The sequence below is a fragment of the Mesoplodon bidens genome (genome assembly GCF_964165515.1).
Source record: "Mesoplodon bidens genome assembly, chromosome: 16".
NCBI classification, from domain to species: domain Eukaryota; kingdom Metazoa; phylum Chordata; class Mammalia; order Artiodactyla; family Ziphiidae; genus Mesoplodon; species Mesoplodon bidens.
In genome coordinates this window covers 29,322,588-29,349,522 of record NC_138173.1, presented here as the reverse complement: position 1 = coordinate 29,349,522, position 26,935 = coordinate 29,322,588, and the positions used below count along the sequence as shown (strand labels likewise).

Sequence of the window (26,935 nt, the reverse complement as noted above, 5' to 3'; positions counted from 1 at the left end):
CTCTGCTTTTTAAAAACTGGGTATAGGAGGGAACCCAGCACTGAGTGATTGGAGCTATGCATTACATATTGTTTTGAACATTATGGCTGACTATTTAATGAGAATTTGTGACTTTGGGGTAATAAGTGGGAGCTGAGGATGAGGTAAGTTCTTTTTCTTTAGAAACTGGAGGTTCAATTTATTTAGTACTCTTCAGAAAACACCACTAGAGTAAAGTTTAGCACAGAATCAGATGTTGAACACCATTTTCATTTCTTCAACTGGTGTGAGTGTTACAGGAAGCCATTTATACACACTAAACACAAGGACATAAAAATAAAAGTTCATTTAAAATGGGCCTTAAGTCTAAAACTTACTTGAACAATTTTATTACTTCAATTAGGATAAAATATATAATTTAAATAACTATAAATAATTAATGTGTAAATAGCATGTGGTCCCAAACAATGTTTGTGTGGTCTCCAAAACAATGAGGCAATTATGCACAATAAAGAGAAATACACACAGGAGACCCTGCAGTAGGATGCTATTCTACACATTACTGACCCTTTTGGAGGGGTTAGTTGGGCTAAAAGAACACACTGAAGATGTGTGGTTAACATTTTAACATTTCAAAGCTTGGTGAAAACCCTTAAAAGTTTTGAATGTGTAACTAAATTTTGTCTCCTGGAACGGAATTTATATTGTCAACAACACTTCCGTTTAACAGCTGGTGCTTTCCAAAAGAGAACTAATCAGTGGTTTCTATTTACTGTTTTCATTTCTAAAAAGCTTAAAAACCAGTGATTGTATTAGCCAATTTTCAAGGAAAATTCAGGCTTAGTAGGAGGCTCTTGACAAAGCTCTCTCTGCTGGGTGGCCAACTGCCTAGAGGGACTGCCTCGCGGGACTGAGGCAGGCTGTCACCGCTGCCCAGGGCCAGGATTTATGGTGGAAAATCCTCCCCGCCGTGGCCATGGGTTGTGGCGCCAGCCGCCCGCGCCGGCCCGGGTCGAGCGGGAGAGTCAAGGCCAAGGCCACCCCGGAGTCTCAAAGGATGCAGGTGGCCCGCCTCCGCGCCAAGTTCGACCCCCGGGTCCTCCCCAGGTAAAGCTCGCCGTGAACCGCAGGCGGAGGGGCTGGGCTGAGCAAGGTGAACCGCGGACCGAGGCGCCCTTAAAGTTCCCCTCGACTTGACCGGACTTTACTCTTCTTTCTGATCAAAGGCCCCAGACCTCCCTAAATCGTCTCTAACCTTTGAGATGTAAATCTTTTACAACCCAGGAATGTCTTTCTCAGGGACCTGGGCGTACCAGTCTCTGTGGGAGGGTAGGAATCTCACGTCCATGACACCCCTTCCTCCCCTAATGCGCTTTAGTAATTTCCTACAAGCTCACTCCAGCCTTACAACTCTCTTGCCTTGTGTTTCAACAGTTGAGTTCAGTGTCTCCCATCGCAGTAGTTTTGACCCCTCTTGCAATAGTCTGGAATAAAATCTTCCTTGATGTTTTTAGCAAGTGTCCAGTGCAATTTCTCTTTGAAAGAGGGGGGAAGGGCAGAAGATAGGGAAAGTTCAAGACTGAAGAAGTAGGGACTTCCCTGGTGACGCAGTGGTTAAGAATCCGCCTGCCAATGCCAGGGACACGGGTTCGAGCCCTCGTCCGGGAAGATCCCACATGCCGCGGAGCAACTAAGCCCGTTTGCCACAACTACTGAGCCTGCGTTCTAGAGCTCGTGAGCCACAACTGCTGAAGCCCCCGCACCCAGAGCCCATTCTCTGCAACATGAGAAGCCACTGCAATGAGAAGCCCGCGCACCGCAACAAAGAGTAGACCCCACTTGCTGAAACTAGAGAAAGCCCGCACACAGCAATGAAGACCCAGTGCAGCCAAAAATAAAAATTCAGCCCAAAATAAATTAATTAATTAAAAAAAAAGACTGAAGAAGTAGAAGGAGCCACAGGGAGGAGAAGGAGAGAATCCCTGACCTCAGAGCCTGGGTTGGGGGGGGGCTTGCCATAGATACACTGGGGCTGGGGTGTGTGAAGGATTTTCTGTTACATTCTAGAAAAGGAGATCATAATTAGTGGAATAGAAACAGGGCTTTGAATCAACCAGACTTGAGATCCACTCCTGTCTTTTCTATTGTGTGTCATTGGGAATGTTCCTTAGCCTTTTTCCTTCCTCAATTTCCACCTCTGTAAAATGGGAATAATAATAATAGCTGCCTCGTAAGAATGCTGTGAGGATGATTCAGTAATATATGTAAATGATGCTGCACAGTGCATGGTGCAGGTCCTCATGTAGATACTGTTATTGTCTTCATAAGATGACCATGTAAAAAATGAGCAAGGAAGGCTGGCCAGTTGGTTGGCCTGAGAAAGAATTTCCTCAGAGTGCCCCACGTTGGCCAGGTGGAGGAAGGACATCATGGAATCCCCTCCACTCTGCAGCATTTGGTTGGACATAGTGGTAGGTGGCTTGACTGGATTCTCAGGGACACTTCTAGTCCTAGGATTATACGCTCACCTCATCACAGTGTTCTGACCAGAATCTATGCAGAGCCATTTCCTGGCATCCTTGGGAAATTCTGGTACAAGGATGACTTGAGGATTAGTCTAGTAGCTGCTAAGCTTAGAGAAGAACAAAGTTGGCCGATGCAACTGAACTTGAATCAGAGGGGATTATGGGGTCTTGTCAAGACTGAATTGATTGGATGGCATCTCTGGTCATCTGTGGCCAGGGTGTCTGGTCTAGTCTTTACCCACCCTCATAACTCCACCTCTGGGTTAGTCCCAGACCCTTAGATTATGACAAAGTCATAGAAGTAGAGGATGTCAATATTGGAAAGCTTTAGAAACTAACTAAAGGCTCTTCTTTAACCAATTAGGAATTGAGCCCCAAAAGATTAAGTGACTTATCCAAGTTGGTGACAGAACTGGGTCTAGAACACAGTTGTCTTTCCTCTCCATTGTGAGCCCCAATGATAGATGATAGAATTTAAGTCTGACTATATTCACTTTCTTCTTGGGAGTTCATTACAATTGCTTCTGTCAAACCGGTTGCAATATGATTATTGTTTCCATGTTTCATTTTTTTTATCATGTTCAGTTTGTGGCAGCTGAGGTCAAAGTAATAATTTTGTTTCTTATAGTCTCTGGGATGATGTAAAATTGCATGACCTACAAACCTGACTTTGAGGCTGCTTTGTGAGAGGGTGGGAGTGGAGGGTGGAAATGGAGGAGGTGGATTGGCCTTGTAGATGCATCCTCCCATGCCTGATTCCATTCTTAATGTTTTCAAAATAAGGCGATAATTTGGAAATAATATTCATTCAGTGAGTGATTCTCTCACTCAACATTTATTTCTGTCCCCTCTGTGCCAGACACTATACAAGATATAGCCACCCAAGTCATAAAAATAGTCACCATTGTCATAAAAATTGTCACCATCCTCATAAAAATAGTCACCATCCATGGCCATCAAGGGCTCACAAGCAAGGCCACAGCTTCAGGCTTTTGTTGTGGGCCATTTGTTATCTGAAAGCATTTATTTGCACTATAAATTTTGGCTTAAAGCTTACTGTTTCTTCCAATGCCAAATTACTGGCATTTTTTTAAACATTTGGTTTATGAAGGCCTGTAACTGTGTTGAATAACACTCCTTTTATTTGAGTGAGAGTGCAGTTCCTCAGAAATGGTAATTCGTCTGATAGCTGCTGATTAATCCCATGAGCAAATGAATTTTCCTGCAGTTTGGAGGGCATAGTGATAAATTAGTATTTGCAAAGTGCTTTCATCCACATTAGAGGTAATGGGTTGGTCTGCAAAGCAACAGAATTTGAAATGCCTGTGATTATCTTCAAAATCACACTGGGAGTGCATGTGAATAAAAAAAGCACAGTTGGAAAGAGAAGAGGGGACAGAATCCATTTAAGATTACTAAATTGCTATCTGTTTTGATAAGGTAATTGGCCAGAAAATTAAATGCACCGTATAGAACAAAGCTATTTTCTGTAAGCTAGTACAGCCAAATGCCATTTTTATTCAGTAAACACAGGGATATAAGGAATAAGTAAGTAGACAAATGAAAAAAAAAAACTACAGGAAGAATAAACTCAGCAAAAAGAAGTAAGGCTGTTTAAAATACAGATTGATATTTGCATTTGAATCTTTGGTATTCAGTATGTGACTTAAAGAATTACCTTCTCGGGCTTCCCTGGTGGCGCAGTGGTTGAGAGTCTACCTGCCAATGCAAGGGACACGGGTTCGTGCCCTGGTCTGGGAAGATCCCACATGCCGCGGAGCGGCTGGGCCTGTGAGCCATGGCCGCTGAGCCTGCGTGTCTGGAGCCTGTGCTCCGCAATGGGAGAGGCCACAACAGTGAGAGGCCCGCGTACTGCAAAAAAAAAAAAAAAAAAAAAAAAAAAAAATTACCTTCTCCCTGTGTCCTTCTTGAGTACATGCCATTCGCTGGCATTCTTACCTGGGAGAAGTTTTAGTAAAGTGGGAAAAGCACCAAATTATGATGCAAGTAAGGAGACCTGGGTTCTAATCCTCACTGCATAAATTAAACAACCAATCAGCTAACCTGATCTTCAAATGTCTTCATTTGTAAAATGAGGGGTTATATTAAATCATTCTCTAATATTATTTCCAGCTTAAAATCATGATTCTAAGTCAAGCACTTTCTCAACATTTCTTAAATAAAGATAGAAGGTTAAATTTTGATAGGATTCTTAAATTTACATAGACATTAACACAGGTAACTAAAGTTTAAGATCCCTAGCCTTTGAAATGCTAGCTGACTTCTTGGTCTTTCTGAGAGATGATTACTTTATACATTACTGACATACATCCCAGGTTAAAATTTTGTTGGCTGTGTAAAATTGCAAGTGCAGTGGCGTCAGGTAGGGGGAACTATGAGGGGTCCTGACACCACCGCCACCTGTCTTCTGAAAGCTGCACTTATAATAGCGCAACCATGCTGACTTTCGCAATGGTACATCTACTGAGGAGCGATTTGGGACGATACCTTGGGTGAGATACGAGTTATGCCTGGGACTGAGAGCTCACAGTCTAGTAACATGAGGAGGCCTACTCTTTGTAGCCTGTCTCCTGATATGGTTTCCTCCATCTTTGGAGAAGTTATAAATAGGACTAAGCTTCTTTTTTATTCTCTCCACCTGGTTTGGTGGTTGCTGTTGCCGAATGATAAAAACAAGAGTTGGATGGAGGGAGGAAAGAAAATGGTAGATGGAGGTCCCAAAATTCTTCAAGGAAATTTTGGAGAAATGCATTTGAAGGAATTGGATTTAAATCCCATCTATTGCAACTATCAATACAATCTGTGTGGCCTTGGGAAACCACTTAACTTTTTAATATCACCCAGCAGGAATTTTATAGGGCAGGATTTAAAAAAATAAAATTCCTGGCACATAATAAACGGTAGCTATTGTTATTAAGATTATTTGTCTTTCTACCAACTAATTACTTTTATATCACTTGCCTCCATTTCAAAAGAGGATTTGGGGTAACTTTCAAAATAATGAACACAGTTATGCAAGGAAATTGGATGGGGGGAATATAAAGCTAGAAAGGATGATATAAAGCATCTAATTAAATAATTTTGAAAATCATCACTTCAGAGGGTAACAGATTTATTTGGTTTTTCTTCCAACAGATATGATATCAAGGCTCTTATCAGGACAGGCAGTTTCAACAATTTTGTCAGAGTGGAGCAGAAGACCACCAAGAAACCTTTTGCAATGAAACTGATGGAAACCAGAATGAGAGAAGACAGAGAGGCGTGTGTCTGAGTTCTCCATCCTGCGGTGGGTTAGCTGTCATTACATCATCCAGCTCCTGGAGATCTTTGAGACCCAAGATCAAGTTTACATGGTGATGGAGTTGGCTACAGGAGGGGAATTCTTTGATGGACTCATCTCTCAGGGATACTTTACAGAGCAGGACGCTGTCAGAATCCTCCACGTGGTTGCTGATGGCATGAGGTATTTGCAACGCATTGAAAATAACTCACAGGGACCTAAAGCCCCAAAATCTCTTATGTTATCACCCAGATGCAGAGTCAAAATTTTTTATCACAGATTTTGGTTTGGCATACTCTGGGAACAAAAATGGTGACTGGACAGTGAGGATGCTCTGTGGGACCCCAGAGAAAATAGCCTCCGAGATTTTGCTAAGGAAACCTTACACCAGTGCAGTTGACATGTGGGCTTTTAAGGCTTAATCACGTATGTTTTACTTGGTAGATTCCTGCCTTTTGATGGTGAAAGCCATATGAGACTTTACAGGAAGATTCTGAAAGGCAAATATAATTATAGAGAAGATGTAAGCCCTCACTTTCTTTCTGTTGACTTGGTCTTGAATAGTTTCTCAACCTTAGCGCTATTGCCATTTAGGGCGGGATGATTCTTTATTGGGGGTGGGGTGGGAAGAGGTGATGGGATGGGACTGTCCTGTGCATTGTAGGATGTTTAACAGTATCCCTGGCCTCTACCAGCCAGGTATCAGTAGGTACACTACTAGCAGATACCAATGGATACTGATTTCTAGTAGCTACACTAGATACACACCTTCCCCCAGTTGTGACAATCAAAATTGTCTCCAGACACTGTTATTTTTTAAAGAACTATTTTTATTTTAATTTTATTTTTTGGCTGCGTTGGGTGTTTGTTGCTGCGCGTGGGCTTTTCTCTGGTTGCAGCAAGCGGGGGCTACTCTTTGTTGTGGTGCATGGGTTTCTCATCGCAGTGGCTTCTCTTGTTGCCGAGCATGGGCTCTAGGCACGCGGGCTTCAGTAGTTGTGGCTCATGGGCTCTGGAGCACAGGGTCAGTAGTTGTGACGCACAGGCTTATTTGCTGGGATCTTCCTGGACCAGGGCTCGAACCCGTGTCACCTGCATTGGCAGGTGGATTCTTCACCACTGCACCACCAGGGAAGCCCTGTCTCCAGACATTGTTAAATGTCCCCAAGGGGGCAAAATCACTCCTGGCTGAGAGCCACTGGTCTCAAGGTAGCAAGAGCCTCGATTACTGAGTTGTCTGAGGTTAGCACATGACATTGACAATCAAGTAGATGAGTGAGTTTGCTGTTGTTTCTCCAATCATCATGCAGAACCTGAGCCAGCTGAGTAGATTAATGTGTACTCAGAGGCTCAGCATGCTGCTTGGGTGTTTGATGAGAGATTTTCTGCCTTGATTCTAGATGATCCACACCCTTTTTGAGACGTAGTGTTTCCTCATTGAAATGTTTAACTTCACAGTTTGTGTAAAATATTTATCCATTGTTTAAACTTGGAACTCCCAGTGTTTATGAATGTGTTAACTTTTTTGTTTTGTTTAAGGAAGGAAAGTTACCAATACTTCTCTGTGGGAAGACTGACAAAATAGGAAATTCACTTCATGTTAAGCAAATTTATTTTATGTTTAAGTATAAAAGGGCTTTTCTTCCCTCGTAAAGAAAAGTATGGATAGTTTGATTTTACCTACTTAAGGTGTAACATCTATATGTATAACATCTTAAGCAAAATTGAAAGCTAAATAACAAATTGAAAAATAATATTGTCTATATTCTGACAGATTTAATATCTTACAGTACATGTACATGTTTTTTAAAAAAACTGATACAAATTGACAATTGAGAACTGAGACTTACATAGGGAGATAGGAAAGGATGGGAAGAATTCACAGATAATGTAAACCACTGATTGTTAAAAGCTTGAAAAAAATGTCTAGCTTCACTAATGATCAAAGAAATGTAAATGAAGACAACAATATCTTTTCTTTGTCTTTCAAACTGATAAAGATAAAAAAAAACAAAAACAAAAGAAAACATTTAACTTAATTCTACTCATTGCTGCTAAGAGTACTAAGAGATTAGTCCTGTCATTCACTACTGGTAGAGGATGAACTGTTGTAGATTTCTTGGAAAGTAGTTTGAAAAGATACATCTAGAACTTTTTAAAGTTTACGTATTTTGATCTACTAATTCCACTTTTAAGAATCTAAGGAAATAATATCAGATGCAGCAAAGATTTCAGTGTCAAGAGGCTCATCTGGGCTATACTACAAAAGTGGACAATTGAAAAGAAGGCTAAGGGAATGTTTGAATAAATTATTGAACATTCATACGGTAGTCCCTAAATTATTCAAGTTTAAAAATTATAAGGGTATTGGAAAATATTCTGATATACTGCCAAGTTAAAAAAAAAACCAGAATACAAATTGTGTATACGGTATTAACACAAATCATGTGGGAAAATGTATGCTTAGGAAAAAGTCTTTGAGGAAATACAGTGTAATGCACTATAATGTTAACAGAGCTTATCTCCCGGTTTACAGATTATGTACCATTTTGGTTTTCCTCTTTATAGTTTGAGTATATTTGTATTTCTGTTTTGGTTTTGTTTACAAAGAACATCTATTTCTGTTTTGGTTATCTATTGCTGAATAACAAACCTTCCCTAAACCTAATGCCTTAAAATAATAACCATTTTATCATGACTCATGATTCTGTGGGTTGACAGGACTCAGCTTCGTGACACTTCTGCTCCACATGATGTTGCCGTCATCTGGTTCTTGGCTGGGATGGAATAGCCTTGATGACGCCTCAAATGGCTGACCTCTTGGTGGGAAAGCTGGATTAACTAGGTCACTGGGACCACGCGGCCTTTTTCTCTCTCCTCTCTCTGTGCATCTCACGGCCCTTTTCTCTTCATGGGGCTTCTCCACATGGTCTCTTCAGCAGGGCAGTCAGATGTTTTACATGGTGGTTTAGGCTTTCCAAAAGGCAGTATTCTAAGAGGGAGACAAGAAGTCGCCAGTCCTCTTCAAATCTGGGCTTGGAAATGGCACAGCATCCCTTTTGCCTCATTCTATTGGCTACTGTGAGTGCTAGGCCAACCCAGATTCCACGTGCAAGGAGACCACATAAAGTGTGGCTCCAGGGGGCCTGGTCCATTGGGGCCACATTTGGACTAGATATCACAGTGCCTTTTTTAATGTGCAAAAATAATAAACAATTATTCTATTAAGAGGTCCTTTTGTCAAGTTTAAGTCAGAGGGTTTCTAACATCAGTTTCCTCAGAAGGCAGCCCTGAGAAGAGGGTTCATGTACAAGAAATTTATTAAGGATAGACTCCCATGGACACAGGTGAGGGAGTGAGGGAACCAGGATGGGTAGGGGAGGAGGCCAAGGCCATGGAGGTGAGCCTCATCCCACAGCATTGTTCCAGCCTGAGGCAGGTGAGCTGGGTCTTCACTCCCAACCCTCTCTGCTGACCCGTGGGGTGGTGGTGATAAGAATGCTGTGGCAAATACTCACTGCTCTCTGGGATCAAGGCAGAATGACCGCTGAAGCCCAAGGGTGATGATGAAAAAGACCGAGGTGCTGCGTTTCAGATGCAAAACACTCCAAAAGAGAAGAGTATATGCACATACCGAAAAGAGGGGCTCAGCTGCAGGATGGAGCACTGATATCTCAATGATGTCACACTCTGTTTCTTGAGGAAATGCCTGTCTGTACCCCAGAGTACTGAAAGCACATACTACAGAGCAGAAGTGCAACTGCTTTTAATAACTTATTGGATTGATATTCCCTTGGCCTCCTTCCCCATGCTGGTCAGCCACACATGTCTACATATTAACATTTTCTTTTAATATTACCAAGTGTCTTAGTCATCTTGAGCTGCCATAACAAAATACTACAGACTGGGTGGCTTAAACAACAGAAATTTGTTTCTCACAGGTCTAGAGTCTAGGAAGTCCATGATCGAGATGCCAGCAAGGTAGGTTTCATTCTGAGGCCTCTTCTCTTGGCTCACAGGCAGCTGCCATCTCACTGTGTGCTCATTTGACCTCTTCTTTGTGTGCATGCAGAGAAAGAGAAAATGAACTCTCTGGTGTTTTTTTCTTATGAGGACACTAATCCTATCAGATCAGGGCCCCACCATAATGACCTCATTTAACCATAATTACTTCCTTAGAAATTTCATCTCCAAATACAGCCACACTAGTGGTTAGGGCTTCTATATATGAATTTTGGAGGGACACAAACATCATTCATTCCATGACATCAAGGAAACATATGTCGATAGGCTCAGATAAGGGTATCATCATGTTTTCTCTGTCATAATATTATTGTCTATACCTATCAAGAAGTCTAGTAATTTCTAAATGCACCAATTTTATTTAAAAACCAGGGTGACCATCAAGTCTGGAAGCATAGGTGTGACAGACAGAAAATGCCACCACCCACCCCTCCCGCAAAGATGTCCACATATTAATACCCAGAATCTGTGGCTATATTACTTTACAGGTCAAAAGGAAAATTGAAGACATGATTAAATTAAGGGTTTTGAGATGAGGAGATTATCTTGCATTATCTGGGTGGGCCCAATGTGATCACAAGTGTCTTTATATGTAACAGGGAGGAAGAAGGGTCAAAGTTAGAGGACATGTGAAGACAGAAAGATAGGTTGGATTAATGTGTTTTGAGGATGGAGGAAGGGGTCACAGCGAGCCAGGAAATGTGGGTGGTCTCTAGAAGCAGAAAAAGGCAGGAAACAGATTCTCCCCTAGAATCTCTGAAAGGAACACAGCTTTGCTGACACCTTGCTTTTAGTCCATCTCTAAGAGGAACACGGCTCTGCTGACACCTTGATTTTAGTCCCTAAGATCCATTTCAGACTTTTGACTTGCAAAACTGTAAGATGCTAGATTTGCGTTGTCTTTTTTTTTTTTTTTTTTCCGGTCCGCGGGCCTCTCACTGTTGTGGCCTCTGCCGTTGTGGAGCACAGGCTCCAGACGCGCAGGCTCAGCAGCCATGGCTCACGGGCCCAGCCGCTCCGCGGCATGTGGGATCTTCCTGGACAGGAGCACGAACCTGTGTCCCCTGCATCGGCAGGCAGACTCTCAACCACTGTGCCACCAGGGAAGCCCTGCATTGTCTTTTTAAAATGTCCTGTTGTCTCTAACTGAAATTCCAGGTGTGACACATTGTGTGAATCACTTCTTTTCTCTAGAAGTCAGATGGAAGAGTGAAATAAATAGCATCAGAACATCCAGAGATCTCTTATGGTGAAGAACAGAGACATGTTTAATATAAATAGCTGATATTTTACTAGACACCTGGCAGATCTGTACTCTAGTCTCAACCATGTCTAGACAAAAAATTAGCTATAATGTTAATGCTTAATTTTTCTTGATTTTGGTGTGAAATACGTTCTTTTTCATGAAGCTTTTATGACCACTCCACTGTTGTTCTTTCCTTTTCTGAATACTGTTTAGGATTACCATGAATTTCTTTTGTTTTGAAATTTAATCTATGTGTCATCTTTCTAAGATATTGTAGGCTCCTTGAAGGCTGGGATTCTGTCATATTTTTATACCCATCTCCAATATGATATCACAAAGAGGTAAGCATAGACAGCGCATTTCTTAAAACAAAATTGCTTTTAAAAATTGAGATTCTGATTTATACCTACATGAGTAAATGGATCTCAACCATCACTGCATTGAGCATAGAATACACATTTTAATTTATGGTATGGTAGACTATTAGATAACTCATATTTTTAGTTGCTGAATTTATTAGATTCATTCTGGAATACTCGGGTGGTTTAAAGGCTACATTTATTTTACTGGGTTTTGCAGGATAGAGGTGGGGGTTCCCCATTCCAGGTGCTCCTGGCAATGCCTGAGGAGCAACCAGGGTAGCAAGACACAGCACATGGTGGAAAAGAGGTGGAAGAGAGCAAAGAGCTCCTCCCCACTGTGTTAGGGAGACCTTTGCTTATCTACTTGGTCACCAATGCCATCACTATGGCTTTCAGCATGGTGGCAGGGCTCGTGCTGGAGTCTCATCCATAATTCTCCTGGAGACCATTTGATGCATGCTTGTGTGTCTCCACCCCTTCCTTCTTCCTGGTTAGGCTTTCTTCATGTCAGGAATCAAGCTCAACTTGGAGGAATACCCACATGAAAAATACTCAGTGTCCCTGCTCTTAGGGATCTAGTGCTCTTGTCTGACAGTCCACATATTACTATGTATCTCTTCAAATATGAAGGCTGTGATACACATAGGAAAAAAAGGCTCAAAGTCCATGGAGCAAGGGAAGAGAGCCTCTTACTGTGTAGAAAAGCTGGGTCAGATTTCCTGGAGAAGGGGACATTTGTGCTGTGACTTGGTGGAAGAGTGGAGTTTCTGAATGGGAGATGAGCACATTCTAAGTAGACAGAACAACATATGCAAAAGCACAGGAAATGGAATAAGTTGACTAGTAAAAAGTAAGACTTTTAGAGCATTTGTGTGCATGGGAATGCATATTCATATGAGTCTCTTGTAAAGTAGTGTAGAGTAAATGTTAAGAGCACAGTCTGGAGCGATACTGGCTGCCTTTCACTCCCAGCTGTGCCATTTACTAACTGTGTAACTCTGGCCTTGCTTCTTAATTTCTCTGTATCTCAGTGTCTTCATTTGTAAAACAGAAATAATGATAGTGTCTGCCTGACAGCGTTGTTGTGAAGATCAAATGAGCTAATAGATGTAAAGTGCTTAGAATAGATTTATATGTTAGTACATATGTAGTCAGTGCTATATATGTGTTGGCTATGTCTGTTATTATTACTATTAATATGGGAAATATGGGGAATGAAAGTTTGAATTTTGCTTAAGCAATATATATAGAGAGGGAGAGAGAGAGAATGTATAGTTATCAAGTGTACCTGTCTCACCTTTTAAATGGAATAGTGAGAAACGTGTGGTGTTAGCTTTTTAATATTAATGATAAATCAATTACACATTGTTGCCAATGAGCTGAGCATCACATATTTTGTCTAGTTATCTCCACTATATTACAGTAATCTTTTTTTGGTGTGAAGTAAATTGATAATAAGGTGAGTCATAACCATATTAGCTAACTGACAAGGATAAACACTGGTATTAAAAAGATATATATATATTTTTTTAATAAAATTATTTTATTTATTTATTTGGTTTTGGCTGCGTTGAATCTTCGTTGCTGTGTGCGGACTTTCTCTAGTTGTGGCGAGTGGGGGCTACTATTCATTGTGGTGTGTGGGCTTTTCATTGCCATGACTTCTTTTGTTGCAGAGTATGGGCTCCAGGCACATGGGCTTCATTAGTTGTGGCTCGCGGGCTCTAGAGCACAGGCTCAGTAGTTGTGGTGCATGGGCTTAGCTACTCCGCGGCATGTGGGATCTTCCCAGACCAGGGCTCGAACCTGTGTTCTGTGAAATGGCAGGCAGATTCTTAACCACTGCACCACCAGGGAAGCCCTAAAAAGATATTTTAAAAATAACCCACATGGGCATTAATAGAAAGTGGTGCCCATCTGCTTAGATTCACCTATGATTGCTGTACTGTTAGGAAACAACATTACTGATATGTTCCCTTGGAAGGAACAGATCTGATGGATTATGCTCACCAACCATGACCCCAGTTTCTTTCTATTTCCTTATCTCCACTAGTTTCTCACATTTTTTCTTTACTATATTTCTCCTCTACTCAGGTTATTAAGTAGGAAAAAAAGGAGAGGAGAGCAGAAGATTTGGTCCTTTAACTCCCATTCATTCCCTTTCCATCCTGACTAGAATGCCAATAATGAACGTTACACTGTATCTCAGGCCATAATTCTTGTAATTTGGTTCCTATTCCTGTGTTTTAGTTCCTAAGTACTTCTGCTCACAAAAAAGTGGTGCTTAATATTTCTTTAATGATATTTTTACTTTAAAAGTTGTTTTACAGAAAATAATTTAAAGATTATAAATCTTTCAAATTGGACTTCATTTTCTGCTTGTCACTTTCTTCACCTCTTCTCTGACTTACCTTAAATTGAATGTATGTATATCTTCTTTTAAACTCAATCACCAATAGTGAGTGTTTGTAAGAACTGAAACAGAGAAGCTCCAAGATGGCAGAAGAGTAAGCTGTGGAGATCAGCTTCCTCCCCACAGATACATCAGAAATAAATCTACATGTGGAACAACGCCTACAGAACACCTACTGAATGCTGGCAGAAGACTTAGACCTCCCAAAAGGCAAGAAACTCCCCAAGTACCTGGGTAGGGCAAAAGAAATAACAGAGACAAAAGAACAGGGACGGGACCTGCACCAGTGGGAGGGAGCTGTGAAGGAGGAAAGGTTTCCACGCAGTAGGAGGCCCTCCGTGGGCGGAGACTGCGGGTGGCGGCGGGGGGGAGCTTCGGAGACACGGAGGAGAGCGCAGCCACAGGGTTTCAGAGGGAAAAGCAGAGAGATTCCCACACAGAGGATCGGCGCCAACCAGCACTCACCAGCCCGAGAGCCTTGTCTGCTCACCTGCCGGGGCGGGCGGGGCTGGGAGCTGAGGCTCGGGCTTCGGTCGGAGCGCAGGGAGAGGACTGGGGTTGGCAGCATGAACACAGCCTGAGGGGGGCTAGTGCACCACGGCTAGCCGGGAGGGAGTCCAGGAAATAGTCTGGACCTGCCGAAGAGACAAGAGACTTTTTCTTCCCTCTTTTGTTTCCTGGTACGCGAGGAGAGGGGATTAAGAGCGGCGCTTAAAGGAGCTCCAGAGACGGGCGCGAGCCGCAGCTATCAGCGCGGACCCCAGAGACAGGCGTGAGACGCTAAGGCTGCTGCTGCCGCCACGAAGAAGCCTGTGTGTGAGCACAGGTCACTCTCCACACCTCCCTTCCGGGGAGCCTGTGCAGCCCGCCACTGCCAGGGTCCCGTGATCCAGGGACAACTTCCCCGGGAGAACGCACGGCGCGCCTTGGGCTGGTGCAACATCACACCACCCTCTGCCGCCGCAGGCTCGCCCCGCATCTGTACCCCTCCCTCCCCTTGGCCTGAGTGAGCCAGAGCCCCCGAATCAGCGGCTCCCTTAACTCCGTCCTCTCTGAGCAAAGAACAGACGCCCTCAGGCGATCTACATGAAGAGGCGGGTCCAAATCCAAAGCTGAAACCCGGGAGATATGCGAACAAAGAAGAGAAAGGGAAATCTTTCTCAGCAGCCTCAGGAGCAGCGGATGAAATCTCCACAATCAACTTGATGTACCCTGCATCTGTGGAACACCTGAATAGACAACAAATCATCCCAAATTTAGGAGGTGGACTTTGGGAGCAACAATGTATATACATTTTTGCCATTTTTCTCTTTTTGTGAGTGTGTATGTGTATGCTTCTGTGTGTGATTTTGTCTGTATAGCTTTGCTTTTACCATTTGTCCTAGGGTTCTTTCTGTCCATTTTTTTTTATTACTTAAAAAATCTTTTTGTTCTTAATAATTATTTTTTATTTTAATAACTTTATTTTATTTTACTTTATTTTATTTTACCTTCTTGTTTCTTTCTTTCTTTCTTTTTTTTTTTTCTCACTTCTATTCTGAGCCATGTGGAGGACATGCTCTTGGTGCTCCAGCCAGGCGTCAGGGCTGTGCCACTGAGGTGGGAAAGGCAAGTTCAGGACACTGGTCCACAAGAGACCTCCCAGCTCCACGTAATATCAAATGGTGAAAATCTCCCAGAGTTCTCCATCTCAATGCCAAGACCTAGCTCCATTCAATGACCAGCAACCTACAGTGCATGACACCCTATGCCAAAAACCTAGCAAGACAGGAACACAACCCCATCCATTAGCACAGAGGCTGCGTAAAATCATAATAAGGCCACAGACAACCCAAAACACACCAACAGACATAGACCTGCCCACCAGAAAGACAAGATCCAGCTTCATCCACCAGAACACAGGCACTAGACCCCTCCACCAGGAAGCCTACACAACCCACTGAACCAACCTTAGCCACTGGGGACAGACACCAAAAACAACAGAAACTACAAACCTGCAGCCTGCGAAATGGAGACCCCAAGCACAGTAAGTTAAGCAAAATGAGAAGCCAGAGAAACACACAGCAGATGAAGGAGCAAGGCAAAGACCCACCAGACCTAACAAATGAAGAGGAAATAGAAGTCTACCTGATAAAGAATTCAGAATAATGATAGTAAAGATGATCTAAAATCTTGGATATAGAATGGAGAAAATACAAGAAATGTTTAACATGGACCTAGAAGAATGAAAGAGCAAACAAACAATGATGAACAACACAAAAAATAAAATTAAAAATTCTCTAGAAGGGATCGATAACAGAATGACTGAGGCAGAAGAACGGATAAGTGACCTGGAAGATAAAAAAGTGGAAGTAACTACTGCAGAGCAGAATAAAGAAAAAAAAATGAAAATAATTGAGGACAGTCTCAGAGTCCTCTGGGACCACAATAAATGCACCAACATTCGAATTATAGAGTTCCTAGAAGAAGAAGAGAAAAAGAAAGGGGCTGAGAAAATATTTGAAGAGATTATAGTTGAAAACTTCCCTAATATGGGAAAGGAAATAGTTAATCAAGTCCAGGAAAGACAGAGAGTCCCATACAGGGTAAATCCAAGGAGAAACACACCAAGACATATTAATCAAACTATCAAAAATTAAATACAAAGAACAAATATTAAAAGCAGCAAGGGGGCTTCCCTGGTGACGCAGTGGTTGAGAATCTGCCTGCCAATGCAAGGGACACGGGTTCAAGCCCTGGTCTGGGAAGATCCCAAATGCCGTGGAGCAACTAGGCCCGTGAGCCACAATTACTGAGCCTGCGCATCTGGAGCCTGTGCTCCGCAACAAGAGAGGCCATGATAGTGAGAGGCCCGTGCACCGCGATGAAGAGTGGCCCCCACTTGCCACAGCTAGAGAAAGCCCTCACACAGAAACGAAGACCCAACACAGCCATAAATAAATAAATAAATAAATAAAAACACAACTGTAATTAAGTGTTCCCATGTTAAAAATCATATAATAGTCCTCCTCAAAAAAAAAAAAAAAAAAAAGCAGCAAGGGAAAAACAACAAGTAACACATAAGGGAATCCCCATAAGGTTAACAGCTGATCTTTCAGCAGAAACTCTGCAAGCCAGAAGGGAGTGGCAGGACATATTTAAAGTGAGGAAAGAGAAAAACCTACAACCAAGATTACTCTACCCAGCAAGGATCTCATTCAGATTTGACAGAGAAATTAAAAGCTTCAGAGACAAGGAAAAGCTAAGAGAGTTCAGCACCACCAAACCAGCTTTACAACAAATGCTAAATGAACTTCTCTAGGCAGGAAACACAAGACATGGAAAAGACCTACAATAATAAACCCAAGACAACTAAGAAAATGGTAATAGGAAAATACATACCGATAATTACATTAAAAGTAAATGGATTAAATGCTCCAACCAAAAGACATAGACTGCCTGAATGGATACAAAAACAAGACCCGTGTATATGCTGTCTACAAGACACCCACTTCAGACCTAGGGACACATACAGACTGAAAGTGAGGGGATGGAAAAAGATATTTCATGCAAATGGAAATCAGAAGAAATCTGGAGCAGCAATTCTCATATCAGACAAAATAGACTTTAAAACAAAGAATATTACAAGACACAAAGAAGGACACTACATAATGATCAAGGGATCAATCTAAGAAGAAGATATAACAATTGTAAATATTTATGAACCCAACATAGGAGTACCTCAATACATAAGGCAAATACTAACAGCCATACAAGGGGAAATCGACAGTAACACAATCATAGTAGGGGACCTTAACACCCCACTTTCACCAGTGGACAGATCATCCAAAATGAAAATAAGGAAACACCAGCTTTAAATGTTACTTTAAAAAAAGATGGACTTAATTGATATTTATAGGACAGTCCATCCTAAAACAACAGAATACACATTCTTCTCAAGTGCTAAGGGAACATTCTCCAAGATAGATCATATCTTGGGTCAAAAATCAACCCTTGGTAAATTTAAGAAAATTGAAATCTTATCAAGTATCTTTTCCAACCACAAAACTATGAGACTAGGTATCAATTACAGGAAAAAATCTGTAAGAAATACAAACACATGGAGCCTAAACAGCACACTACTTAATAAGCAAGAGATCACTGCTGAAATCAGAGAGGAAATCAAAAAATACCTAGAAACAAATGACAATGAAAGCACAATGACACAAAACCTATGGGATGCAGCAAAAGCAGTACTAAGAGGGAAGTTTATAGCTATACAATCCTACCTTAAGAAACAAGAAACATCTCAAATAACCAACCTAACCATACACTAAAGCAATTAGAGAAAGAAGAACAAAAAACCCCCAAGGTTAGAAGGAAAGAAATCATAAAGATCATATCAGAAGTAAATGAAAAAAAATGAAGGAAACAATAGCAAAGATCAATAAAACTAAAAGCTGGTTCTTTGAGAAGATAAATAAAATTGATAAACCATTAGCTAGACTTATCAAGAAAAAAAGGGAGAAGACTCGAATCAATAGAATTAGAAATGAAAAAGGAGAAGTAACAATTGACACTGCAGAAATACAAAGGATCAAGAGAGGTTACTACAACCAACTCTATGCCAATAAAATGGACAACCTGGAGGAAATGGACAAATTCTTAGAATTGCACAACCTTCCGAGACTGAAAGAGGAGGAAATAGAAAATATGAACAGACTAATCACAAACACTGAAATTGAAACTGTGATTAAAAATCTTCCAACAAACAAAAGCCCAGGACCAGATGGCTTCACAGGCGAATTCTATCAAACATTTAGAGAAGAGCTAACACCTATCCTTCTCAAACTCTTCCAAAATATAGCAGAGGGAGGAACAGTCCAAAACTCATCCTACGAGGCCACCATCACCCTGATACCAAAACCAGACAAAGATGTCACAAAAAAAAGAAAACTACAGGCCAATATCACTGATGAATATAGATGCAAAATCCTCAACAAAATACTAGCAAAAAGAATCCAACAGCACATTAAAAACATCATACACCATGATCAAGTGGGGTTTATCCCAGGAATGCAAGGATTCTTCAATATACACAAATCAATCAATGTGATACACCATATTAACAAATTGAAAGAGAAAAAACATATGATCATCTCAGTAGATGCAGACAAAGCTTTTGACAAAATTCAACAGCCATTTGATAAAAACCCTCTAGAAAGTAGGCATAGAGGGAACTTTCCTCAACATAATAAAGACCATATTTGACAAACCCATAGCCAACATTGTCTTCAATGGTGAAAAACTGAAACCATTTCCACTAAGATCAGGAACAAGACATATTTGCCCTCTCACCACTATTGTTCAACATAGTTTTGGAAATTTTAGCCACAGCAATCAGAGAAGAAAAGGAAAGAAAAGGAATTCAAATCAGAAAAGAAGAAGTAAAGCTGTCACTACTTGCAGATGACATGATACTATACATAGAGAATCCTAAAGATGCTACCAGAAAACTACTAGAGCTAATCAATTAATTTGGTAAAGTAGCAGGATACAAAATTAATGCACAGAAATCTCTGGCATTCCTATACACTAATGATGAAATATCTGAAAGTGAAATTAAGAAAATACTCCCATTTACCACTGCAACAAAAAGAATAGAATATCTAGGAATAAACCTACCTAAGGAGACAAAAGACCTGTATGCAGAAAACTATAACACACTAATGAAAGAAATTAAAAATGATACAAATAGGTGGAGAGACATACCATGTTCTTGGATTGGAAGAATCAACATTGTGAAAATGACTCTACTACCCAAAGCAATCTACAGATTCAGTGAATCCCTATCAAACTACCACTGGCATTTTTCACAGAACTAGAACAAAAAATTTCAAAATTTGTATGGAAACACAAAAGACCCCAAATAGCCAAAGCAATCTTGAGAAAGAAAAACGGAGCTGGAGGAATCAGGCTCCCTGACTTCAGACTATACTACAAAGCTACAGTAATCAAGACAGTATAGTACTGGCATGATAGTAGAAATGTAGGTCAATGGAAAAGGATAGAAAACCCAGAGATAAACCCACACACATATGGCCACCTTATCTTTGATAAAGGAGGCAAGAATACAAAATGGAGAAAAGACAGCCACTTCAAGAAATGGTGCTAGGGAAACTGGACAGCTACATGTAGAAAAATGAAATTAGAGCACTCCCTAATACCATACACAAAAATAAACTCAAAATGGATTAAAGACCTAAATGTAAGGCCAGACACCATCAAACTCTTAGAGGGAAACATAGGCAGATCTCTCTATGACATAAATCAGAGCAAGATCCTTTTTGACCCACCTCTTAGAGAAATGGAAATAAAAATAAACAAATGGGACCTAATGAAACTTCAAAGCTTTTGCACAGCAAAGGAAACCATAAACAAGACGAAAGGACAACCCTCAGAATGGGAGAAAAATATTTGCAAATGAAGCAACTGACAAAGGATTAATCTCCAAAATTTACAAGCAGCTCAATAACAAAGAAAGAAACAACCCAATCCAAAAATGGATTGGGTTAAGACCTAAATAGACATTTCTCCGAAGAAGATATACAGATTGCCAACAAACGCATGAAAGAATGCTCAACATCATTAATCATTAGAAAATGCAAATCAAAACTACAATGAAATATCATCTCACACCAGTCAGAATGGCCATCTTCAAAAAATGTACAAACAATAAATGCTGGAGAGGGTGTGGAGAAAACGGCACCCTTTTGCAGTGTTGGTGGGAATGTAAATTGATACAGCCACTATGGAGAACAGTATGGAAGTTCTTTAAAGAACTAAAAGTAGAACTACCATACAACCCAGCAATCCCACTACTGGTCATATAACCTGAGAAAACCATAATTCAAAAAGTCATGTACCAAAATGTTCATTGCAGCTCTATTTACAATAGCCAGGACATGGAAGCAACCGAAGTGTCCATCAACAGATGAATGGATAAAGAAGATGTGGCATATATATACAATGGAATATTACTCAGCCATAAAAAGTAACAAAACTGAGTTATTTGTAGTGAGGTGGATGGACCTAGAGACTGTCATACAGAGTGAAGTAAGTCAGAAAGAGAAAAACAAATACTGTATGCTAACACTTATATATGGAATATAAAAGAAAGAAAGAAAGAAAGAAAGAAAGAAAGAAAAATGGTCATAAGAACCTAGGGGAAAGACGGGAATAAAGATGCAGACCTACTAGAGAATGGACTTGAGGATACGGGGAGTGGGAAGGGTAAGCTGGGACAAAGTGAGAGAGTGACATGGGCATTTATACTCTTCCAAACATAAAATAGATCGCTAGTGGGAAGCAGCCGCATAGCACAGGGAGATCAGCTCAGTGTTTTGTGACCACCTTGAGGGGTGGGATAGGGAGGGTGAGAGGGAGATGCAAGAGGGGAGAGATATGGGGACATATGTCTATGTATAACTGATTCACTTTGTTATAAAGCAGAAACTAACACACCATTGTAAAGCAATTATTCTCCAACAAAGATGTTAAAAAAAAAAAAAGAATTGAAACAGTGGTTCATCTCACTTTGACTGTGTGGATGTTAGCCTTGGCATAAGGGATAGTGATTAGAGTGGAAAATAGCTATTGGCTTCCTTGATTATGTTGCACTTCTTGACATTGATTTTATCAATGGAATTCATGGAGTTGAGGGGAAAAGAACTCTTTGCATAAAGTTTTCATAAACTTAGATATATCTGGATTTAATATTATATTTATATTATTTATATTGTGGTTTATGAGGCTTATAATATAGGAACTAGTTCTAAATGTATTTTATGTATGTAAGAATGAGGCAACCAATGATTTAGCATTCAAAGGCCAATTCAATTTTTTGTTATTTTTCTTATCATCCTTTTTTGAGGATAATCTCTGCCGAATCCTTTTAAAGTTTCAGTACTTTCTTTATCAGTGAAGAGCTAAAACCATCCCTCACCCCATGTCAAGAGCCTCAAAATTATCCTCTTAACTTACAAAAATATCTTCTTTATGAGCCTCATGTAGGATTAATTGGCTCTTTCTCCATTTTTTATTAGATGTCACCTATAATAACTTGTGAATGTCTATTCACTTTTTCCAGGGTTTACAAATATCCCAACAGATAGAGCATTGTGACATAATTAGTCAAATCTTGACTTTGAGCAGTTTCAGCTTTGGCAAATATAACACATAATTTGAAGTCTTGGGAGTCTGAATATTGGGAAGAGAAAAACCTTAAATATCCATGACATAAATATGATGTACAGAATCTCTTGCTTTTTGAAATGAGGAACAATGATTTTGCACAGTCTAGTGCTAACAAAGTTATGGAGAGTTGTCAGTACTTTGGGGGCACATTTACATAAAATTTAATCGCAAAGCTTAAGTGAAATTCTACCAAGGACATAAGGCTAAAGTTTAAAGAAGGAAGGGAAATGCTTGTTGGAGGGTTATCACCAGGAGAAATTTTAATTAAAACTACAATTTTTGAGGGGATTAATGTTACTTTGAGTGCTCCTAGTCCAAGGATTTGAATGATAGTTTAACCATCTACCTAGAAAAATAGATGTTTGTAGTTTTATGAAAACTTATGATTAAATCCACCAGTAATTACACTTTACATCTATAAGCTCTATATTAATCAAGTTTCAACATCAATTATAATTCTTAAATTTTTTTCTTCCAGTTTTATTGAGATATCATTGACATACCACACTGTATAAGTTTAATGTATACAGCATAATGGTTTGACTTATATACATCATGAAATGATTTTCACAATAAATTTAATGAACATCCATCATCTAATAGAGATACAAAATAAAAGAAAAAGAAAAAAGTATTTTTCCTTGTGATGAGAACTCTTAGTATTTACTCTCTTAACAGCTTTCATGTATAACATACATCAGTGCTAATTATTAAATCTTGTTGTATATTACAACCCCAATACTTATTTATCTTGTAACTGGAAGTTTCTACCTTTTAACCACCTTCATTCAATTCCTCTTCTCCCTTCCCTCCTGCCTCTGGTAGCCAAAAATCTGATCTCTTTTTCTATGAGTTTTGTTTGTTTTTGAAGTACAGTTGTCCTACAACACTGTGTTAATTCCTAGTGCACAACATAGTGATTCAATATTTCTGTACATTAAAAAATGATCACCATTACAATGTTTAAAATTTAAGACATTGCATCCAGAATTTTAGAGACTACGTCTATATTGCATGTGCATGTGCTTGTGGTGTCTAGCTTTTAATAATGATTTTTAATAATGATTCTCTGTGGGAATGCCTCAAAAGAACCAAGAAATATGAAAGCTTTGACTAGTCATATGAATATTATTCATTTTTTAAACTAGTTATATAGTCACTTTTTGTATATTTAGTAACCTTCTGCACAAGCTATTACATTACCTTTATTAATCAGTGTTCATTAAAAGAAAAGAATTAACATGGGATTCTGGAATGCAGGACTCTGTTGTCTCTTGCAGAGGGAGCTGGGAATCTCTATGGGGACTCCTGGGGCTCCTGGGGAGGAAAGTGAAGGAGACTATACAAAGCTGTGGGCAACCCCTAGGTAAGAGAATCCTGAACAAATAATTTAATTTGGGAGCTGATGCATAAAATTAGAGATGAAAGTAGGGCCTGATTGTCAGAATGAGGAAGAAGTATGGGGTGGAGGACAGAGTCAGTGAATGGAATACTGCAGAGAAGGCCAGGGAGCACCAGGTGAAGGGGAAACTGGAAGACTCTGCTGAACAATAAGCCAGCAAGAGTCTCACTGGGGCAGAATCCAGAGAGCCAGACTCTTTCAAAGGCCCTGCACTTGGGTCACATTAGAGAAAAGTATTCATCAACAAATTGGAAAGCAATAAACTACTATCATCCCCTACTTCTCTGTTTAGATGCAAAGGAGTCAAGACATCAATAGAATATGATACCATCCTTCTAAAGTTCTTTAATTCCTCCAAAGCTAATAGTGCAATTGCTAGTATTGAATTTTACTTTTATACCCTTTTTTTGTTGTTGTTTTGTACAGTTTCTATTAGAGAGGACAGAGAAATAGGCAGAGATGAACAAAGGAAGAGAGAAGAAAGCAGAAAAAGCCCCATATTGTCCACAAATATTACAATGTACTTGTAACTAACTGGATGAGCTTGGGATAAAAGAAAGTGCTGCCTTTCTTTTTACATGGCTCATTACTGCTTCACACAGAACAATTTTGTGTTTTTTAAGGACACACATTTATCATGGTAATAATAAGTAGAATTAGTCTGAGAAGTTTTGGATAATTTGCATCTTCTGGTCCTCTAAATATTGTTAGTGAGGTGTCTATAGAAGTACTGAGGAGGAAGTTACATTGTGATTTAATAGTAACCACGACAAAAGCAACAACAATCTACCTAATATTTTATACTTTGAAAACCATTTTTCACATACTTTATTAATTTGGGCCTAATAGGAGATATGATGATCCCCATTTTTCTGATGAGGAAGCCAAGACCTTGAGGTTTAGAGCTGAGTGTGGCCAGTCAACCTGTCTGGTCCAGACCCCCTTACCTCAATCCCCAGCTCTTTCTACATTAAGACGAGTTAACTGGCTGGCTGACAACAGTGTCTCCCTGAGACTGTGGAGAAAAGCCAAATGGGAATTTTCAAGTCAAAGAGTGGGAGCAGCCATGTCTAAGAAGAGAAATGGTGAGGAAAGCCTCATTGGACATAATGTGGATGTGAAAGCTGCTGACAGAACAGAATGATGTCATCAGGTGACAGTTGGTCCAGAGTAGGAATTTGATTCAACCTGTGGTGCCATAACCTGATTGTTTTGTGTCATATAACACTATTAGTTCAAAAATTTTGAGCATGCACACTCAGTTTTTATGCATTTCTAGAATATGTACATGTATGTATATTAATCTGTTTTATACTTTATAAAACATAGACAAAAATAAACTTTGGATTAAGAAGATAAAAATACAGTAGAAGTCCTAACATTTTTGTCCTTGTACTTGTTGTCTTCTAATATGTAACAAGAAATTGTCTTCTACATATTCTCTAGTTGTTCTTTGTGGCTCAGGGATTCTGTCATTTATAACCTGTGTTTGAATAATGAGCTTTGTCTGAAGAGTTTTTTTCCAGGACACTAGTTACCTTATTTTCTGCAACTGCATTTTCAATGTATATTCATTTGGTCACCTTAATGAGCTCTCCATAAATGTCATTGCACATATTTTATATTCTTTCCAGAAAGATTCAGTTGATTGTCTTATAATGCTCCACTGGAGACATCTAATTTAACCTTCATTTAACTAGACATGAGCCCAGATAAATATGTCTGGATCCAGGGCCAAATAAATGTCTAGCCAGAATCAGAGGACATGCCATCATGAGTGTCAGCTACTGACATATTTTGTCTAGACTTGCAAGGTTTATGTTTTATTTTCCCTGTGTTTGGCAGGTGTGTTCCTTTATTTCAGGAATTTTATTTTGGGGATAAACATTTCTCATATCTCATTTATCTAAATAAATGGAAGGAAAAAAAGAAGAGTAATTCCTTTACTGATTTCTTTGATCCAGAGTCTCAGAGTGCTAAGAGATTGGAGGCTGTGATGTTTATGTATGGAGTTTGATTTTTCCTTCCACAAGGACAAAGCAGTAGCTTGTAAGGATTCCCTTATTTTTCTTGAGATACACATATCAACCAGAAATTGCTGTTTGCGATATAGCAAATATATGGTCACTTTTCTCAATCTCTCTCCTTTCTAGATAAGGAGGGATACAAATCCATAGTATTTTCCAGATATGGGCTACATGTTGATAGGTAACACAGAGAACAAGTTTGAGGAAAAGCAACAGCCCTCTTGTCCCCATCCTTACAGAAGTCACTATGAATTTCTGTCATTGTACTTAAATTATGTGCAAAAGCTGTAGGTTTTGCCAGAATACGTCCTCGAAACATCAAATAGCTGGTTGAACATGTCATATCTCTGCTACGGGCTGAATCCCGCTTGTAGGCAACTGACTGGGAGTCATGAGGGCCCTGTGTGCCCAGAGGAAAGGCGCTGTGAGGGATTCTTCCCCGAAGACCTCTTTTCTCTCCAGGCTGTGGAGAGGTAGGCATTGTAAGTCCAGAGTAAGTTTTCAAAAGGAGAGAAAAGTTGATGATTTCCCAGTCCATTCCACTTTCCATTCTAACTCATTCCTGGAGTCACAGGGGCTCTCTGACTTGACCACAATGGGGTAAATACTCACCTGATACTGGTGGAGTTCACCAACAACAGCTGCTTCACCTTGTCCTGCTCACGTGAACAGGATGTGGAAACTTGCATCGCTGCTGGCAGCACACTGGACAGATTTCTGGAAAAGAATTATCATTCGTTGGACAGAGAGTTTGGAAGAGAATTTTTGTGTTTGTTCTTTTCTTTTGCTAAAGAGAGATTTTTTTTTTGTCTTTTCAAAAGAGGAATTTTAGGTTCACTACATGTTTAATGACATAATCTCCGAATGGCTTATTTGAAGAAGTCATTTGGATTTAATGAGCATTGACCTTTATAATTAAGAACATGTTCCTATATGTGTGTTTGTGTGTGTTGTTATTTTATTTATTTTATTCTATTTTATTTATTTACTTTTCTTCTTAGCCTTGGCCAACTATTTCCCACTGAGTGAAGGACTTAACAAACTACTGATTTTGGAGGCTAAACATCAAGTGTCAGCTGGGCAGGCCCTGGACCAACCCTTGGTCCTCATGACTGCAGGGTCTTCCATGAAGAATATTTAGAGGGTCATTTCCCAGAACTTCATGTGGAGGGCATCTCCCCAACCACAGAGTCCCAGATCTGCACAATCTTCTAAGTGATGTTCTTATCATAAATCAAGGCATATGCGGAGCAAGAGAAACTTAAAGGTAGAAGAATCACCACTAGTTGCATTTTAGTGAGCAGATGAACTTTAAAATCACTTTATCAAATTTCAAGCCAGATACATTAACTTCATTAATAGCATTACATCAGTAGGGACCATTTCATCATGATTAATGCACCCTAAAGCTCCAGGGATCTG

At 40.0% G+C, this 26,935-nt stretch overlaps 1 protein-coding gene across 1 annotated transcript; it reads left to right on the top strand.

Annotated features, from left to right (window-relative positions):
- Positions 1-955: 955 nt before the first annotated feature.
- Positions 956-26,732, top strand: PSKH2 (protein serine kinase H2; the record flags this gene model as incomplete). Its single annotated transcript, XM_081258412.1, is given in 8 exon segments — positions 956-1,086; positions 5,661-5,789; positions 5,791-5,995; positions 5,997-6,218; positions 6,221-6,328; positions 26,515-26,533; positions 26,536-26,651; positions 26,655-26,732. Coding segments are annotated over 8 exon segments (1,008 nt in total).
- Positions 26,733-26,935: the final 203 nt, after the last annotated feature.